Source organism: Eschrichtius robustus, chromosome 21, assembly GCF_028021215.1.
Source record: "Eschrichtius robustus isolate mEscRob2 chromosome 21, mEscRob2.pri, whole genome shotgun sequence".
Lineage (NCBI taxonomy): Eukaryota > Metazoa > Chordata > Mammalia > Artiodactyla > Eschrichtiidae > Eschrichtius > Eschrichtius robustus.
Genome location: NC_090844.1, coordinates 30150108 through 30169638, shown reverse-complemented (window position 1 = coordinate 30169638; position 19531 = coordinate 30150108). Strand labels below are relative to the sequence as shown.

At 45.9% G+C, this 19531-nt stretch overlaps 1 protein-coding gene and 1 pseudogene across 1 annotated transcript; one reads left to right on the top strand and one right to left on the bottom strand.

Moving 5' to 3' along the window:
• The first annotated feature begins 1059 nt into the window (after positions 1 to 1059).
• On the top strand, positions 1060 to 5758 carry GOT1L1 (glutamic-oxaloacetic transaminase 1 like 1). The gene is made up of 9 exons (XM_068532279.1): positions 1060 to 1165; positions 1824 to 2005; positions 2743 to 2854; positions 3113 to 3222; positions 3434 to 3526; positions 3620 to 3770; positions 4258 to 4423; positions 5215 to 5357; positions 5607 to 5758. Exons 1-9 carry the CDS (start codon positions 1060 to 1062, stop codon positions 5756 to 5758), a joined length of 1215 nt encoding a protein of 404 aa, XP_068388380.1.
• Positions 5759 to 9643: 3885 nt separating this feature from the next.
• LOC137755875 (translation machinery-associated protein 16 pseudogene) lies at positions 9644 to 16199 on the bottom strand (annotated as a pseudogene).
• Positions 16200 to 19531: the final 3332 nt, after the last annotated feature.

Sequence of the window (19531 nt, the reverse complement as noted above, 5' to 3'; positions counted from 1 at the left end):
AAGGAAGTGAGGGAAGCAGGATTGTGAAGGGGAGGGGGCCATGCAAGGATGGGGGCCTTGGCCTGATTGGGAGATGGACCCTGAAGTGCAAATTGAGCCACATGCATCCTCCAAGGCAAGAGGGCTGGCTTTTTGTATGCCAGAATCAGGCAGTCCTGGGGGTGTAAGTGATGCTGATGGAGGTGTAACCTGCCAGGTGGTTTCCTGTTGCCAAGGACAATCTGGAAGGTAGATCCGAAAGATAAGCCTTATCCACCAACAGGGCTGGCAAAGGTATTTGAGCGAGACACCAACAACGTCTGCAAGGATCACAAAGTCATTTGGAAAAAAGAAAGAAAGCAAAATGCAAGACTGATCCTGCAGGGGCCAACGCTTTCCGCCTTTGACCTCTGCCTTCGACACTTGCTGCTCGGCCACCACTGAAACAGTTTGCAAATGTAGAAGTCTTGACTGTAAATAACAGAGAAACAGGACTGGCTTAGAGAGTTGCAAATTATACCGTTCTAAACATAGGACTCTTTATGAAAATAACTGTAGAAGAAAACAGTGATTTCTTTCTATTTAAAAAAAAAAGATCTGGAGCCCTGAGCAAAATGAAAGTAGAAGCTTTTAAAATGTTATCCCTCGACTCATGTTACTGCTAGGTCAGAGATTTTCCCATCTGCAGGAGGAGCCCTCACCGGGCTCACGGCTGCCTGCGTTGCCCCATCTTCTAAGGGGCTGACTTGTTATTTTGGATTAGGTGACTAGAGGAGCCAGTGAGTTAGGGAGAGGTGCCTGGGAATTCCAGGTCCTCCCTACGCCCTCCCCCGGCCCCCTCTCTCAGAGGGTTCTCCCCAGTTGTCTTGCAGTATTCCCGTAGCCCTGGAGGATGGCTACCGCGGAGACAGTGAGTGGCGGGGTTCTGTTGCTCTGGTGACCAGTTGTCCAGAGTCTCTGCGTTGGAGTTGCCAAGGTTCTGGGAAGAGGCTGGTCTGTCGGGTCCAGACTTGGAGGAATGCTGCAGAGCAGAAGCCTTCGAGAGCGGAAGCATAGCCTTGGCTCTACTTTCCCTCGACGATGTCTGTGTTCATGGATGTGCCCCTAGCCCAGAAGCTAGAAGGCAGCTTGCTGAAAACCTACAAACAAGATGACCACCCTAACAAGATGTTCCTGGCCTATAAAGGTAGGTGCCTTGTAGTTTTGGAGTGTGAGACCTAGTCTACCATCATTGCCTCTAGGAGGGCCATATCGGGAGAGAGCCCAAGCCTCCCCAGACAGACAGCTCTGCTCCTGTTAACAGAATTGCCCAGTGGGTAAAAGAGCAGAAAACCTCCTGGGTCATTCTGTGCCCTCTGCCCTTCTCTGCGGGTTTCCCGGGATTTGGTAAGAGCTGTATCCTCTCCCCCAGCTCTACGCTTGGGGCATGCGTGGACACTGTACTTTCTTAAGCCTCTTCATTCTACCCACTCCCTCCTCCGCTCCTGAACTGAGAATGGCTCCTAAAATGGACTGTTCGGGGAAGCAGCCAGCCCTTGCCGTGGTGAAAGTCAGTGTCACCTTTGTTCAGTCTCATGTACCTACAACTCTCAAGTTGTCTATCATTTTTGTCCTTTAAATGGCATAGGTTTCTGTTGCCTTTTTTAAAAAGATGAAAATTAGATACATTCACTAACAATACATTGTTTTTATAAAAGGGGGAAAAGAAAAGGAAAGTTGTCTTTTCCTAGGTGACTTCCCAAAGCCCCAAGAGAGGCAGGACAGATCTGTGGGCTTTCTGAAGAGCCCAAACTCACAGATGCTGAGGTGGGCATTAAGAGCCCCCTCTTCCCTTACCCTCACAGTCTGCATGACCAGCCAAGGCCAACCCTGGGTGTCCTCTGTCGTGCGCAAGACCCGAACGCAGATCGCCCAGGATCCCTCCCTGAACTTTGAGTACACGCCAGTGATGGGCATGAAATCATTCATCCAGGCCTCCTTGAACCTCCTCTTTGGAAAGAACAGCCAAGTCATTATGGAGAACAGGGTGAGAAGCAGGGCCCTTTCCTTACTCACCGAGACACAAGGAGTGGAGATTGGGGATCGGGGATGTACAATCATAAACCTGAAAGAGACTTTGGAGGGGCCCCTTGAGGCTCAAAGAGTCCCAAGCTTGGTCACTGGAGGGCAGAGCCAGCATCAGGACCCAAAACCAGGGCTCTCGCACCAGCCCACATGATCATGTGCAAGCTCTTTTAAGAAGGGGATGATCTGAATCTGAAGTGGGGCTGGTATCACCATCACTCTTTTTTTTTTTTAATGGTTGAAAATCAAAGAGGGATAATATTTTGGGACACATGAAAATTATATGAAATTCAAATTTCAGTGTCCAGAAAATGTTATTGGAGCATGGCCATCATCATTTGCTTGCCTTGTCGAGAGCTGCCTTCTGCTATAAAGGCAGAGTTGAATAGTTATACGGCCTGAAAGCCTAAAACATTGACTACTTGGCCCTTTGTAGACAAAGGCTGCCCATGCCTGGTATGGACGTGAGCACCACGGGGGTGGAGGGTGTTCTTTTTGTTCCCTTATGCATCCCAAGTGCCTACTACAGTGTCTGGCACATAGTAGGTGCTCGGTAAATCTGGTTGAATGCGTCAACGGAGGTGTATGTGTTGGAGCATGTTGCTTTGACCTCCATGAGGAAGTGACCCTCCTTCCCCAACTTTTTCTGGGAAACACCAGTGCCTGCAGGTGCTACTTCTGCTTCTGTTTTGCTGGCAGGCAGGGGGTGTGCACACGGTAGGTGACAGCGGTGCTTTCCAACTGGGGGCCCAGTTCCTCAAAACTTGGCGTCGGGATTCTCAAATAGTTTACATCATTTCTTCTCAAAAAGGTGAGTGTTAGGCAAGTGAGGGCGACAGCAGACCCCCGTCCCCTGTTCCTGATTCCTACCCCATTTGCAATCGTCACTGTTGTCCTCCTCACTCTCTGTCATGAGGAACATGGTGGACGAGCCAAGGTATGCTTGTCCCTCTCCTATTATTGCCCTACCTTCGGCCACTGACCCTCCCCCTCAGGCTCACTCTCTGGTGTGTCTGCTTCCATCTTTCCACTTGCCGGGTACCAGCTGGTGGGGGATGTCTTCCCACAGAACCGCATGGACTCGTCTTCCAGGACATGGGCTTTACAGTTTATGAACACACCTTCTGGGACTCCGCACGGCTGTGCTTGGACCCCAGCATGCTCCTCGATGTGGTGGAGGTAGATGTGCCCGCTCAGAAGCAACCCCCGAGACTTAATTCACAGTTTTCCTTTCCTTTCCCGCCCCCTTCAATCACCAAGGCCTTTCCTAGGCTTGGATTCGTAGCCCTTTAGTAGGAACCAACACAGAGGACCACGTCTCCTCCCAATGTCCCGGTGCCACGACTTACGTGGTCAAGGAAGTGCCTGACGAGACAGTCTCTACCCGCAGCGGGCCCCGCACGGCTGTATCTTTGTGATCGGGAACATCAGCAACTGCAAGCTGACACATGGTCAGTGGACACAGTTGATGGTCCTCATGAAGGTGAGCCCACCCTCCTACCTGGCTCCCCTCCCTCTCACCACTTCCCACGCCTCCATCAGTCCCTTCCTTTTCTCATTCTCCTTTCTCCTACAGAGCAAGCAGATATTTCCATTTTTTGACATTCCCTATCAAGGTTTAGCTACTGGTGACCTGGAAGAAGATTCTAGATTCTTACAATACTTTGTGTCTCAAGGCTTTGAGTTCTTCTGCAGCCAGTCTCTGTCCAAGAATTTTGGTATTTACGGTATGACGTGGGCTGGAGGAGAAGGGAAGGCCTGGTGGTGCCCCACCCTGGGCACGAGCGACCCGTTTGACATCTCCTACCCTCTGGAGAGAGCCCAGGCCTCCAGAGGGGGCACCGGTGGCAGAAGGGAAGGGCACTGAGCTACCAGTCAGGTTCTGTGGCATGGTCTCAGCTCAGCTGCTAAAACTGACTCTAGCTGACTCATTTCACGCCTCTCAGGCTTCTGCTTGCTCCACTATAAGACGAGGGGTGGGAGTTAGTGATCTTTCAAGTCCCTTCCACCTTTAAGGCTCTTACCTGTGGCTACTTTTTCCTGCAAGAGGAGCCTGTGGCAGCTTCCCGGGGTGTGGATGCCAGCTTGGCTGGGCTGGGTGGCGGGCGCCGCAGTCCATCCCTCTCTTCAGCAAGGCAAGAGGCAGAGACTGCGGGCACGGCCCTGGAATGGCAGGGGGGGCGCTGAGACAGGCTGTCTGTCCCAATGCTGCAGACGAAGGAGTGGGGATCCTCGCGGTGGTGGCACTCAATAACCAGCTCCTGCTCCGCGTCCTCTCGCAGCTGATGAACTTCGCGTGGACCCTGTGGCTAAACCCTCCTACCACGGGTGCTCGCATTATCACCTCTGTCCTCTGTAACCCGGCTATGCAGGGAGAATGGTAAGGGGGAGGGGTGGGGCAGGAAGGGTGGGCAGAGCCTCTGGATACCCACAGACTTGCTGACTCACAGGATGCAGTGGCTGCTTCTCTTCCTGCCCACATTGCTTCTTTTTTTTTTTTTTTAATAAGTTTATTTATTTATTTTTAGCTGTGTTGGGTCTTCGTTTCTGTGCGAGGGCTTTCTCCAGTTGCGGCGAGCGGGGGCCACTCTTCATCGCAGTGCGCAGGCCTCTCACTATCGCGGCCTCTCTTGTTGCGGAGCACAGGCTCCGGACGCGCAGGCTCAGTAGTTGTGGCTCACGGGCCCAGTTGCTCCGCGGCATGTGGGATCTTCCCAGACCAGGGCTCGAACCCATGTCCCCTGCATTGGCAGGCAGATTCTCAACCACTGCGCCACCAGGGAAGCCCCCACATTGCTTCTTTACTCTTTACTGAGGACCCACTGTGTACCAGTGGCAGCGGCTATGCTGAGGGTTGCCCAGCCTTGGGACAATGGGTAGTAGGATGCTCTTTTTGGACACAGGTCAAATTATTATTGAAATATTTGAGCATTCCCAGATTGCAGGAGGAGATGAGGAAGCACCAAGGGCCTGCTACTCTGGCAGTCTGCCTGAGAGTCTGCTTCGCTTGCTTACATTAATATGGGCTGAAACCCCCTCCCATTTATAACCATCCCAGGTGGATGCCTGGCTCCACCACTTTTGAAGGGAGAAGAGGGGAAAGGCAATGAGGAGGTTGAGAGCGTGGGGAGACCTTATACTCTTAATTTCTTGATGTCCTTCCCTTGGCAGGAAACAGAGTCTGGAAGGGGTTGTAGAGAACGTCATGATGACCAAGGAAAAAGTGAAGGAGAAGCTCCGGCTCCTGGGAACCCCAGGCTCCTGGGATCACATCACTGAGCAGAAGGGGTCCCATAGCTATCTTGGACTCAACTGTAAGTGTCTAGGAAGGGACAGCTCCCCCCTTTCTGACCTTGTATTTGAGCATAAACTTCATGGACTAGGTGACCAGTCCCTAGCTTCACCCCAGATTTTGATCCTTTCCTGAGGAAAGTAGAGCTGCTTTAAAGATTCTTCTGGATCCCCAGAAAGGCTGACACTCCCTGTCCTCCATAATTCACCCTAGGCTAGAGGGGAGCTAGAGGTGGCCACCTCAGCATCTGAGACCCTATGGTCATCACCAGCCCAACAGGTGGAATACTTGGTCAAGAAAAAGCATATCTACATCCCCAAGAATGGGCGGATCAACTTCACCTGTATCAATTCCTACAACATAGATTACATCACTGAGAGCATCACTGAGGCTGTCCTCTTCACAAAGGACTCAGAGAAATAGCTTCCAAAAGTAAATGACTCCTGATTGGAATAAAAGCTTTGGTCTTTAAAAAAATCCTGTGCTGATTATTCATTGCTGCAATTCATTTCTCTGCAAAACACTCTCTGTCTCTCTCTCTCTCCATCAATTTATGAAGCATTGGTCTGGCCTCAGCAAAGAGACCCAGAGAAAAAGGGAATGTTTACGTTCATTGACCATCTCATATTTGTTGAGCACCTACCATATTAAGGCCCTGATCTGGTGTCTTAGTGCATTTGGTCTGCTATAACAAAATATCATAGACTGGGTGTCTTATAAACAACAGAAATTCGTTAAGATTCTTAGAGTTCTGGAAGCTGGGAAGTCCAAGATCAAGTCACCAACAGATTCAGTGCCTAGTGAAAGCCCACCTCCTGGTTCATAAACAGCACCTCTGCCTGTAACCTCACATGGTAGAAGGAGTGAGGGATCTCTGAGTCATCTTTCATAAGGGCACTAATCCCATCCATGAGGGCTCCACGTTCATGACCTAATGACATCCCAATACCATCACATTGGTGATGCATATGCATCTTGAGGGGACACAAACATATGCATCTTGAGGGGACACAACATATGCATCTTGAGGGGACACAAACATATGCATCTTGAGGGGACACAACATATGCATCTTGAGGGGACACAAACATTCAGACCATAACATCTGGGCATCAAAAGGTATGCAAAAAACAGGCACAGTCCAGTTCTTTTTCTCTGGAAGTTTATAGTCTAGTTGGAAGATGAGCCTTAATCACATGAAACAGAAGTGACTATTTGGTGTCTGTTAATATATGGAACTCTGCAAGCCCCCGGGATACTAAAAGGTATGAGACACTGTTGCTGCTCTTATGATGTCCTCCACCCCAGCTGGGGAAATACAACTCACTTGGTAAAAAAGAAGTTAATCATAAAAGGTGGCACGTAATAAGTGCTAAGTAAGTTTCAGGAAAAGGTTAACACAGCAGGACTTAGTTGCCCAAACTCTATACATTCCAAGGGGCTTCAGGACTGGCCCTTGACCAGTTACTGGGAAATGAAGTCTGAGCCCCTGGAGTTTCCTGCCTGACAAGAGTGGTTTTTATGATGGAGCCCTTGGGTCATGCTGTGTCAGTTTGAAGTCTAGGGGCTGGAGACTGAGTAGTTAAGGTGAGTTATGCAGGCACTGCATGCCCATGTGATTAACCCCCAATAAAAACTTTGGATATCAAAGTCCTGGTGTGCCTCGTTGGCAACACCTCACACATGTTGTCACACGTTGGTGCTGAGAAAATTGAGCACTGTCTGTGCAACTGGAACAGGACAACTGGACAGGAAACTGGAAGCTTGTGCTTGGTATCTCCTGCACTCCACCCTATCTGCCTTTTTCCTTTGCTGATTTCAGCTGTATCCTTTCACTGTAATAAACTGTAACCATGAATGTAACAGCTTTACTGGGTCCTGTGAGTCCTTCTAAAGAATCATTGAACCTTGGGGACTCCTGAAACACACATTAAATTAGGTACAGAGCTGCATTTTTTTTTTTTTGGCTGCATCGGGTCTTAGTTGTGGCATGCGGGCTCTCTAGTTGCTTGTCCCACCACATATGGGATCTTAGTTCCCCCATCAGGGATCGAACCAATGTCCCCTGCATTGCAAGATGGATTCTCAACCACTGGACCACCAGGGAAGTCCCAGAGCTGCATATAGCACAAGGATTTAGGCAAGTCCATTCTCAGCTTCCTTGCATTCCCTGAAGATTGTTCTTACAGGGAGTGCAGACAAGTGAGCAGCCTCATGGGGTTGGGCTTAAGATACCCAAACCTGTCTATCAAGGCTGGTGGCTCCTTCCTGGAAAATAATAATACCTTTTCCATAAATTGTAATTCTTATGAGAGGAAGCAGAGGTTCTGTCTACGGGTCTCATAATTGAGGAGGATTGCAAGCAAGCTCATGGAGCAAATGAGGCCATCTCCTTTGGTTTCCTGATGCTTAGAGGTGAATTTATCTTGAGTTCCTGTGTTTACCCACAGGCGAAGATTCTTATTTCAGGTCTTCTGAAGAGTCTCTTGTCCCCAGATTCTAAGGGCTTCTAGCCTCAATGTCAGAAGATCTCTAGAGGAACCCTCAGTGCCTGTGGGTAGCATTTTCAACCATTCTCAAGCATGAGGATAGAATTTATTCAGCCAGGTTCTCTCCAACCTCCTGAGCCTAATAAAATAATTCTAGTGACTTTCAGTTTATGTAGATAAGAAAGCTTTGAACAAGCAAAGCTTGGAACTGCCCGTGACCTCTCCTACTAGCTTATATGAGATATGTGGGCTTTTGGTACCCCCAGCCCAGAATCCCAGCAGGATTTGGGAAGAGAATATCTTTTCACCCTTTGTTGCTAGTTGGCTTCAGGTCTCCGTTTTACATCTCTTTGATGTTCATTTAAGACTTCCTTGAAACTAGTTTCTGCCTTGATCACCTCTTTTTAATTTTTTAATAGAAATAAGTTTTATTTTTAATTTTCCAAAGTAAAAAAGCTGTTAACAAGACTTAGTTGATATCTAGTTACCTCATACAGCTTTTTTTTCTTTCTTGAAAATACTAAAATACACTTGCACTGCATTCTTTAGAGATTAGTCTAGGGCCTTCCCTGGTGGCGCAGTGGTTAAGAATCTGCCTGCCAATGCAGGGGACACGGGTTCAAGCCCTGGTCCGGGAAGATCCCACATGCCACAGAGCAACTAAGCCCGTGTGCCACAACTACTGAACCTGTGCTCTAGAGCCTGCAAGCCACAACTACTGAGCCTGCGCCCCACAACTACTGAAGCCCGTGCACCTAGAGTGTGCTCTGCAACAAGAGAAGCCACCGCAATGAGAAGCCCGCGCACCACAACAAAGAGTAACCCCCACTCGCCGCAATTAGAGAAAGCCCACATGCAGCAATGAAGACACAACACGGCCAAAAATAAAAATAAATTAAATAAATTTAAAAAAAAAGAAATTAGACTAGAAGATACTTGCATTTAGCAAGTTCTGTGAAGAACATTCTATCACATCCATGTTTTTTGTGATACTGGAAATACTGAATGATATTACATATCAATTGAACCTATCTCTTAGAAGAAAAACTAACACAATTGAAATAACTAGTTCTCTAATCTTTGGTTCTGTTTCCACAAATAAAACCTATCACTTTTCACAGTGTGAAAGCAAAACATAATACACAAACCAAAAGATCTAACCTGAAATCATTTATCCCCTTTATCAAGATAACAGGTTAAGTGCAGGAGATCAACGTAACAAGAATAGTTACTGGGTTTTCTTTAACCATTTAACTAACTCTGGTTCAAAGGTAATAAATAACAGCAATGTACAATCCATAAGAGTATATAAATTCTGTATCGCATGTTCCCTATTTTATAAGGAAAGAAAATAGGTTTCATGTGTAAGAGGAAGAAGAGTGAAACATATTACTAAAAGACAATTTTGCTATCATCACAGGTTACTGTGGGTTGAAGAAGTACCCACAGTAACCTTCTAGCAAACAGTTGCTGCCCATGCCCCAAAATGTGAGATTAGGTGATTCTAAGTAAACACAAGGAAAAAAATTACAACATTTTTTTGTCCTCATTCATATTGCTCTCCTAGCCCCAGAGATTCAGATTAAACGGATTTTGCTGATCACTTCTCTCTATTCTAACAACTTAATGTAAATGAAAAGCAACACTCATTTTTAAGTAAAAATCATAGCACTGTTTTTGAAACTGCAAATGGGATTCTCATCATATAAGAGAATAAGCTAAAGAGCAAATTCTTGTATCTAGACAATTATTTACCATAATCAATTCAAGTGTAACTTGAAGTTCTTAAATTATTTATTTTCAACTCAAGTAAAGACAATTAGGCCACTGCAGTCATTTCCTTGTCCGTGTCACCTGATTCATCTTTCAGTTCCAATTCCCCTAAATCTCTATCTACAGCCGTAACAGTTTTCTTCTTGCACTTCTTAGGCATTGCAGCATTGCATCATTAGCACAGATTTTTCTCATTTCAATGTTTGGCACCTTCTTCAGATCAAAATCCTATTCCCTAAGAGTTTTCAGATTACGTGCATTTAAAATGTCTGGAATCTCAGGCCGTATCCTTCATACTGAGGCCCATCTCGCTCCATGGTCTGCTTGATGACCGTTTCCCAGGAACAGTGCTGCCTTCCTGGCCTGTCCTTTATGCTGTTATGTAACTCAGTCTGCTCCAGTTCACTGCTGAATCGAGTTAAATACCTTTCAGTTAATGCGCAAGCATCTCTCTTTGAATATCCTACTTTTTGGGGATCAAGATGATTTTGAAACCACTGCAGTTTTTCACCAATAAGGTTGAGACGCAACACCTTTTCATTCTTCAGTTTTTACATTTTTTCTTGCTTGTGGGTCTCTCTCGTAATTTGAGCCGCTTTTCTTCTATACAGATGGATGACTTTTTTCTTGTCCTGCACTTTTCTGTTCGGTACTTCTGGTATGGCGAAATCCTCGCGGTCCCGGGCCTCCAACCCCACACAGCCGGCAAATCTCCGGCCCAACACACGAGGGGCGCGATCACCTCTTAAGTTAGTTTCAGATGGCTGATTGCTCTTTGTTTAAAGTATTGATGAATTTAAACTGTTTATTACAAACATTTTCAAACATAGTAGGTAGAATTATATAACGAATCCCCTTGCACCCAATGATTAAAGCACGGCCAATCTTGTTACTTCTATATCTCCATGCACTCCACCAAATTACTTTGAAGCAAATCGCCATATATTTTCATCTGTAAATATTTTAGTGTATATTTCTAAAAGACAAGGCCTCCCCTTTTAAAATAACCACAATACCATCATCACACACCTCCAAACCAACAATTACTTAATGTCATCATACGTTCAATGTCATATGTCTATATATGTAGTATCATTTATCTACATTGCTCTGATCGTCCTAATTGTTCTTTTTTTTAATGTTTTTTTTTTGTAGTTAGTTATTGTGGTGGATTTTAAATTTTTTTCTGAAAATTCCTTGATGCTCTTCCCATCAAAATGTAAAATTGAATTCTCCTTGCCTTGGGAGAATTTCTAACAAATAGAGTACAACAGAAGTGATGTTACGTGACTTCTGTGGCTGTCATAGAAGGTGGTACAGCTTCCACTGGCCATCTATCTATCTATCTAACTATCTATCTATCTATCTATCTATCTACCTACCTACCTACCTACCTACCTCTTAGGGCTCTGGCTCTTGGAACTCAGCAGTCGGGCTGCAGGCAAGACATGGGTGGGTGGTCTGGCTCTAGACCTAGAGGAGGTCCCAGGGGACAGCCAGAATCAACCGTTAGACGTGTACTGATTCCAGCCCCCAACCTTCAAGCCATCCCAGTTAAGTGAGCGGAGCAGAGATGAATTGTCCTGCTGAGCCCTTCCCAAACTACAGATTCATGAGCAAATGTAATGTTGTCATTGTTTGAAGACACTAATTTTGGAGTGATTTGTTATGCTAGTAAAGATAGCTGGAACAATTATTTTGTCATGTATGTCTCTTTTAATCTGTAGTTTTCTCTTCCATCTTTTTCTTTTCCCTTGCATCCTTTTTTTAAAAACTGAAGAACTGGGTTTTTTTGTCCTGTAAGGTTTCTCACAGACTGAACTTTGCTAATTTCATCCCTCTGGTATTATTTAACATGTTCTTCTTCGCCCTGTATTTTTGAAAATAAGAATTTAAATTTAGAGGCTTGATCAGAGTAAGCTTTTTTTTTTTTTTTTTTTTTTGTCTTGGCAAGGCCACATCACAGATGGTATGTTGTGTTTTATCAGGAAGCAGGTGATGCTAGTTGTTTTACTGTGATGTTAGCAGTCATAGAGGATCATTGCCGAGCTCCATTAACTCAGTGTTGAAGAATGGTGATACAGGTATTCTAATTCTAACATCATTTATTCATTAGCTGGAATACTTTTATGAATAGAAATTTCCCCTCACTGTGATTTGTTTAATGTGAGGTATATTTTCTATAGGAAAGGCAGAATTAGTTTTGATTCTTTCCCTTCCTTTACCAGTTATTAAATTAATGAAATGGTATACTAGCAATCCCCAAAGGTGGCTGATAAGGTGTGTTTTTAATCTTTATGAATTTATGGATTTAAAACGATTTGTGTTGTAGTCTACTGTGACCATCATCCTTATTGATGTTAAAAATGTCCCATCTTTGACCTGTCAGAGCCAATTCAAATTAGTTTCCAAGATCTTTGATAGAATCCTAGCAGTTTTTGAGAGCTTCTTTAAGCCTTAATCTTAAATCTTCTTTAAGATTTTTGAGAGCTTCTAGCACGACAAGACATTCCAGGAAAATTTGAACATTTTCTGCCCCAGACCTGGAATCAGTCTTTTCTCAAAGGAGCCCTAATCATTTTTAGCAGATAAAAGTATTTATACACCACAATCTGAGCTCTTAAGGTTCTCATTGCTATTGATTAGTCATTATTTCCAAGTGTTTTCAGTAAACTAAAATATATTGAATGAAAAATTTAACTCAAAATGAATCATAGGCCTACATGTATAACCTAAAACCATAAAACTTCTAGAAGGAAGCAAAGGAGACTATCTCTGTGACCTTGGGTTAGGCAAAGTTTTCTTAGATACAACATCACAGCATGATCCATAAAGGAAAGAACAGATGAATTCGAATTCATCAAAATTAAACATTTCTGTTATTTAAAGTCATTGTTAAGAGAACTGAAAATCAAGCCACAGACTGGGAAAAATATTTGCAAATCATAGAGCTGGTAGAGGACTGGTATCTAGAATATACAAATAGCTCTAAAAAAGTAACAAGAAAACAAACAATACAATTTTTTAAATGTGCAAAAGATTTGAACAGATACTTCACACACACCCCAAAGCTATATGAATGTCAAATAAAGCATATGAAAAGATATTCAACATCAGTAGTCAAAAAGGAAATACAAATTAGAAGATTGACCATACTAAAGTGTTGGTGAGAAAGTAGAGGAACTGAAACTCTCATACACTGCTGCTGGGAACATATAATTATCATGTCATCCAGCTATTCCATTGCTAGGTATTTACCCAAGAGTAAAGGAAATATATGTCTATACAGAATCTTATACATGAATGTTCATAGTAGTTTTATTTGTAATAGCCAGATGTTCATAAACAGGTGAATGGATTTGAATGGGTTAACAAATTGTGATATATTTGTACCGTGGGGCACTACTCAACAATAAAAATGAAAGAACTACTGATATATAGGGACTTCCCCGGCAGTCCAGTGGTTAAGACTCTGCGCTTCCACTGCAGGGGACGCGGGTTCCATCCTTGGTGGGGGAAATAAAATCCCACATGCTGCTCAGTGTGGCCAAAAAATTAAAAAAAAAAAGAACTACCGATATACACAACATGAATGAATCTCAAAATAATTATGCTGAGTAAAAGAAGCTAGACAAAACAGTACATACTCTATGATTCCATTTGTATAATATACTAGAAAATGCAAACAAATCTTTACTGACAAAAAGATCAGTGGGGGGCTTCCCTGGTGGCGCAGTGGTTGAGAATCTGCCTGCTAATGCAGGGGACACGGGTTCGAGCCCTGGTCCGGGAAGATCCCACATGCCGCGGAGCAACTAGGCCCGTGAGCCACAACTACTGAGCCTGCGCGTCTGGAGCCTGTGCTCCACAACAAGAGAGGCCACGAGAGTGAGAGGCCCGCGCACCGCGATGAAGAGTGGCCCCCACTTGCCACAACTAGAGAAAGCCCTCGCACAGAAACGAAGACCCAACAGAGCCAAAAATGAAAAAAGAAATAAATTTTTTAAAAAAAAGTAAAAAAAAAAAAAAAGATCAGTGGTTGCCTGAGAGGGAGGGATTACCAAGGGTCACAAGGAAACTTTTGCAGGTGGTAGATACGTTCACCATCTTGATTGTGGTGGTGATTTCACAGGTGAATACAGATGTCAAAGCTTCTCAAATTGCACGTTTTAAATATGTGCAGTTTATTGTTATGTCAATTATACCTCAATTTTTACAAAAGATATGAAAGGAGTGATAATGAAAAAGCCATGGGGGCTAGTGAATTAGAGGTCTTGAAATCAGAGAAGTATAGAAGGTGATGGTCTGCGGGCAGGAAGTATGAAGTCAGTGTCTCAGTCGCAGTGCATTTTCTGGTAATGCAGTGACTTGGGTGTGACCATGTGAGTGGGTGGCCAGGTGAAATGAGAATATTGCTGTACAGGAGGACTATTCGCTCACTTCTTAAGCAGAAGTCTTGCTTTATGTTCTGAAAAAGGGAGGTTTTCCTTGCCACCCTGCCTAAATAGATTACTCTGTGATCCAGCAATTCCATTTCTCAGAGTTTATTCTAAGGGAATAAAAAAGTGCCCAAGAATGTGTGTACAAATATGTTTATTATCAAAGTTTTGTATGATCAAAAATTGATATCTAAGTGTTAAACAAGAGGATTGGTTAAATAAATTATATCTATTCTTCTGAATTCTATGCACTCATTAAGAATGAGAAGGTAAATGTCAGTTTAGTGACCTGCAAAGTGAGGCAGAAGCATAAGGTGGGGTTAAGTACGTGGACCCTGCCACTTCTTACATGTGTGGCCTTTGGCAAGTCACTTAACGTTCCTAGGATTGAGCTTCCTCATCTGTAAAATGGGATATCAATCAAGTGTTACCTCATTGAGCTATTATGAGGATTAAATGAGTTAACATATGTAAAACACTTTAGAATAGGGCTTGGTACATAGTAAGCACCATATTAAGAGTTAGCTATTATTATAATATTTATGATGCCTTAAGTGAAAATTAGGTTACAAAACAGTATGTACCGTAGGACTCCATTTTTCTAAGCAAATTACATTAAAAATTAATATAGGGGCTTCCCTGGTGGCACAGTGGTTGAGAATCTGCCTGCCAATGCGGGGGACACGGGTTCGAGCCCTGGTCTGGGAAGATCCCACATGCCGCGGAGCAGCTGGGCCCGTGAGCCACAATTGCTGAGCCTGCGCGTCTGGAGCCTGTGCTCCTCAACAAGAGAGGCCGCGATGGTGAGAGGCCCGCGCACTGCGATGAAGAGTGGTCCCCGCATGCAGCAACTAGAGAAAGCCCTCGCACAGAGGCGAGGACCCAACACAGCCATAAGTAAATAAATAAATATTAAAAAAAAAAATTAATATATATTTATATTCAGAAAAGTCTGGAAGGATATGCTTCTAAGACATCTCTGAGTGATGGGATTACAAATAACATTCATTTTTTATTTGTATATTTTAACTTTTTATTACTTTCATATAAAAAACTACTTTTATTTAAAGAATATGCATTAGGTGGTTCTCAGTGATCGGATTTGCATAGCTTTTGGAGAAATAAACTTTAAAAGAAAAATATTAAAATAAATCATTGTTAACTTTTATTTTAAAAGTTTTATTAACGAAGATTACATAGCAGCATTATCTAATGAAAATTTGTGAACATCTTAAGAGTCCAACAATAAGGGAATCATATCAATTTAGTGGAATATTATGATCCATTAAAATGATTGTTATTAATACCAATACCAAGTAGTATACTTATGCAACCAGGGAAATACTTATATAATAAGTGATAAAAGAACACAAAATTCCATGCATGTAAGCCAGGGATAATATGAAAGACTGAAAATAGTGATTTTTTAGGAATGGTAGGAGGTGGGCAATTTTGGATTTCTTCATACTGGGATGGCAATAACATGGGAAGGAATACTTTTTCATTTTTTGTTCCTAGGATCCTGTCTTCCTTTGCCTAGGACCCTGGAGACATGGGAGCTTCGATTGAGTACATTGTCAGTAAACGCATCTGGCTCTTCCAAGGAGTCCAGACTGTAACAATGACCATTACTATCACAGCTAATGGTTGTGGCATGCTACCTGGAACTGTACTATTCTAAGCACTTTATGTCTATCTTGTCATTTAATCCTCATAACAATGCAAACAGGTAGGTTATTTTTATTTTATTTTATTTTTTATTATCATTATCACCTTCGTTTACAGTCTCGGTGAGCATCAGTAACCTGCCCAGCCCAGGGCACACAGCTGATAAGGGCTGCAGGGGTCCATGTGCTCGGTGCCTTGACCCCTGCTGCAGGTGCTGCCTTCCCCCATGCCGGCTGCTCCCATCACCCCTTCATTCTCGTCCCCCAAGGGCTCTGGCCCCCAACCCCGAGGAGGTAATAAGCACCCAGAGCGGGGCCCAGAGGAAGGGAGGCTGCTGGGGCCCAGAGGAGCCCCCAGGGTCCGCGCGCCCGGAGCCAAATGTACCGCCTGCTCCTTGCGGAGAATCAAGAGTTGGAGAACTGCGTCCCCTCCGAGCAGGTAGTCCTCTGCGCAGAGGGGAAAGCTTGCTGCTCACCGTGGGGCCGGTGAGGACATGGAGACGAAGGAACGGGTAGGAGGGAGGGACGGGTTCGCAGGCTTTCTTAGGACCGGAAAGCCCTGCGCGAGGACGCGGGCGCCACCAGCCGCTCAAGAGCAGTCGCGACCGGCGAGGCTGCGGGGAGGCCAGGTCCCAGGCCCCGGGTCCGGCGGTTCTGCACCGACACTGCGGCCTCGCCTTTCCTGGTGCCGGGCAGGTTCCTCCTGGGCATCGCTGACGCCGCCGGGGACCTGGCTGGTCCAGGCTTCTTCAAGTATCTGATGTGTGCGTGTTGGGGAGGAGGGCGCCGGGGAGGCAGTATTTCCAAAGTGCAGTCATCTCCGCCCCCCGACCTGCTGTCGGGGATCTTGGTCTTCAAGTGAATCCGCCTCTGTCGGTGGCCCGCGACTCCAAGGTTATCCAAGCCTGGGCAAGCTGGGATTCCAGAGGGTTCCAGAGGATCCCGGGGAAAGGCGTCCCCGTGTTTCTACTCACAGGTGCGGGCGCCGAGCCCAGCAGTTTGTAGTGCGCGCACTGAGCTTTCTGGGGCTGCCTTCTCCCCTTTTCCATCAGCTGTGGGTCCCAGCAAGACCTCGTAGTAAAAGAAAATTTGCGAGGTTGCTCCGGATCTTCCCTGGTCGGCAAGTGGCTGCAGACGCACGAGGAGAAGCCTGGGCCCTGGGCGCATCTTCCAGGAAACCCCGTTCTCCGCAGGCAGAGATGGCCCCAGGCTCGGCTCCAAATCCCTTGTGTGTTTGTGTGTGTGTGTGTGTGTGTGTGTGTGTGTGTGTGCGCGCGCGCGCGCGTGTTGGAGGGCCCAGGGTTGGAAGGACGCCCAACTCGAGCTGGGGAAAGTCGCGAATGGGGTTCCACGGTGGGGCAAGCGCGCAGCCTCCCGGACGGAGCGGACCTAGGAGAGCCGGGCGGTACCCGGGGCCGAGCATCCGACCGCGAGCGGCGGGGTCACCTGGCCAAGCACCAGCCAGCGGGTAGAGGGGAACCCAGAGGTGGGAGAAAGGCGTTCTTTACCTAGGAGTCGGCCTGAGTCCCTGGACTAAGGCTGGGGCTCCGGTCCCTGGGCAAGGCCTGGAGGGCTGACCCGCTGTGGGATGCGGGGTAGGGGCCCTGGTGGAGGATGGACTCGGAACTGCTCCTGAGCGCCCCCAGCAGGCCTTCGCCTTCGCTCGCGATTCCACTCCTGCCCGGGCTCTAGGGCCTTCCCGGCGAAGCCAAATTCTTGGCTCGCCTACTCCTCTCCCGTGGACTTGTAACAGGGACCCTCGCTCCACACCGTGATTTGGGAGTTAAGCGCCATTCTCTCGCTTGCTCACCACCCTCCAGCCACACCGGTCTTCTTCCAGTTCCTCCAATATAAACAGGTCTTCCAGTCTCAGGGCCTTTGCACAGTCTCTACTGCCCAGTAACGCCGTCTCTGCTTTTTGCAAGGTCAGTTCTTTGTCATCGTGTGTGTCGCAGATCTCAGCTTAAATGTCGCCCCCCTGCCAAAGACTTGTATGCAACCATCCTACAAAGTAAGGTCTCCCTTCCCTCCCCCCCTTTCCTTCTTGTTTCCTTTATGCTTCTGGCCGCACTTTGTATTTATTTTGCTTTATTCTCTGACTTCGCCAGTTTAACGTAAAATAGCACAAAGAACATATTTGTCTTGTCAAGTGGGCACATAAAAAGATCACAAATATTTGTGGTAGCATTTTTTAAAAAATAAATTTATTTATTTATTTTTGGCTGCATTGGGTCTTTGTTGCTGCGGGCTTTCTCTAGTTGAGGTGAGCGGGGGCTACTCTTCGTGGCCATGCACGGGCTTCTTATTGCGGTGGCTTCTCTTGTCGCCAAGCACGGGCTCTAGACGAACGGGCTTCAGTAGTTGTGGCACGTGGGCTCAGTAATTGCGGTGCACGGGCTTAGTTGTTCCGTGGCATGTGGGATCTTCCCAGACCAGGGATCGAACCCGTGTCCCCTGCATTGGCAGGTCGATTCTTAACCACTGCGCCACCAGGGAAGTCCCTGTGATAGCATTTTTATTAACTAATCGCCTCCTTGCTCCATAGAACATTAGAACCAGAATACGCCTCCTGGACAGGGCAGTTCTGCAGAAATCTGTGCTACTTGCAGCAGCCCCAATCTGTCAAGGTAGTGGATTGGCATCTAAGTGTGATCTTCGTTCCCTGAATCCTCCCTTAGAGCCAAAGACAGGTACCTCTGCCGGGCAGGATTCCCGGGCCCTCATACAGGGTTTTATGGTATCAGTGAAAAAAATGCAAATGGCAATCAAGAAGAACTTGAGCTATGAGACAGAGAAGAGAAGGTTAGAACTGGGGGGAGAATGGGGTTGAAAATGGTACTGGGGTCAAGATGAAAAGAGCTCGTTTGGTTGCATGAGAATGCTAATGTCCTTAGCGCTACTGGACCGTACAACTTAAACCATGTAAACTTTATACGGTATAGCACAGGGAACTCTTCTCAATACTCTGTAATGACCTATAGGGGAAAATAAAAACAAGTGGATATATGTATATGTATAACTGATTCACTTTCCTGTACAGCAGAAGCCAACATAACATTGTAAATCAACTATACTCCAATAAAAATTTCTTTAAAACATGTAAATTTTATACTATGTGTGTTTTACCACTACCGAAAAAAAAAAAGTTACCGGGCAACAACACATCATCCATGAGAACTTCTAGGGGGTCTACCCTATCAGACCCTGAGCCGCTAACCTCCCCTTCCTACCAGGAAGTGCAGAAGCTCAATGACAGAATTTGTGTTTAGGACCTGTCTTATCAATGGTATGTTGGTGTCTGAGGGATTGTTGATGTGGTGCTGGGGATGGAATTAGCATAAAGCTATGGGAAATTGGTGGGTTTTGGTGGAGGAGAGGTTGGAGTGGGGTAGGCAGGGAGGAGAAGGTGTAAAGCTGGCCTGTGGGATGTCCTTCTCTGCCTCTGCTTTTCCCCGAGGGTCTCAGGGGCGCAGTGGGAGGGAAACTCATTCTACTCTATCAACAGCATGCTGCGAGGCTCACCCACATCGGCTCTCTCCCGTTTCCTGACGTTTGAGACAGTAGGTGGTGCTGTTTAGCAAACTTGGGAGCAGGGAAGAAGAACCCTGAATTTTAAACTTGAGAAGTTGGGCAGCTCTGGCCTGGTAACTCTCTCCTTCCACCTGCCAGCACAGAGGAGGGTGGGGGAGATGGGAATCTTCTTCCTCTTTGACCTCTAAAGAACTCCTCAGCCGGCCCCAGGGAGGAGGAGGCCTGCGATCTGCTCTCAGGTGTACTTCCCACGTGTATCGGCATCCCAGATGTCTTTGGAACGCGGTTCAGGTGAAG

Bases quoted from the DNA above. Each gene is read 5' to 3' on its own strand.
- GOT1L1 (XM_068532279.1), top strand. From the start codon at position 1,060: ATGTCTGTGTTCATGGATGTGCCCCTAGCCCAGAAGCTAGAAGGCAGC. The intron at 3,223-3,433 runs GTAGATGTGCCC...CTCTACCCGCAG, and splicing joins TGCTCCTCGATGTGGTGGAG to CGGGCCCCGCACGGCTGTAT. The intron at 5,358-5,606 runs GTAAGTGTCTAG...GGTCATCACCAG, and splicing joins TAGCTATCTTGGACTCAACT to CCCAACAGGTGGAATACTTG.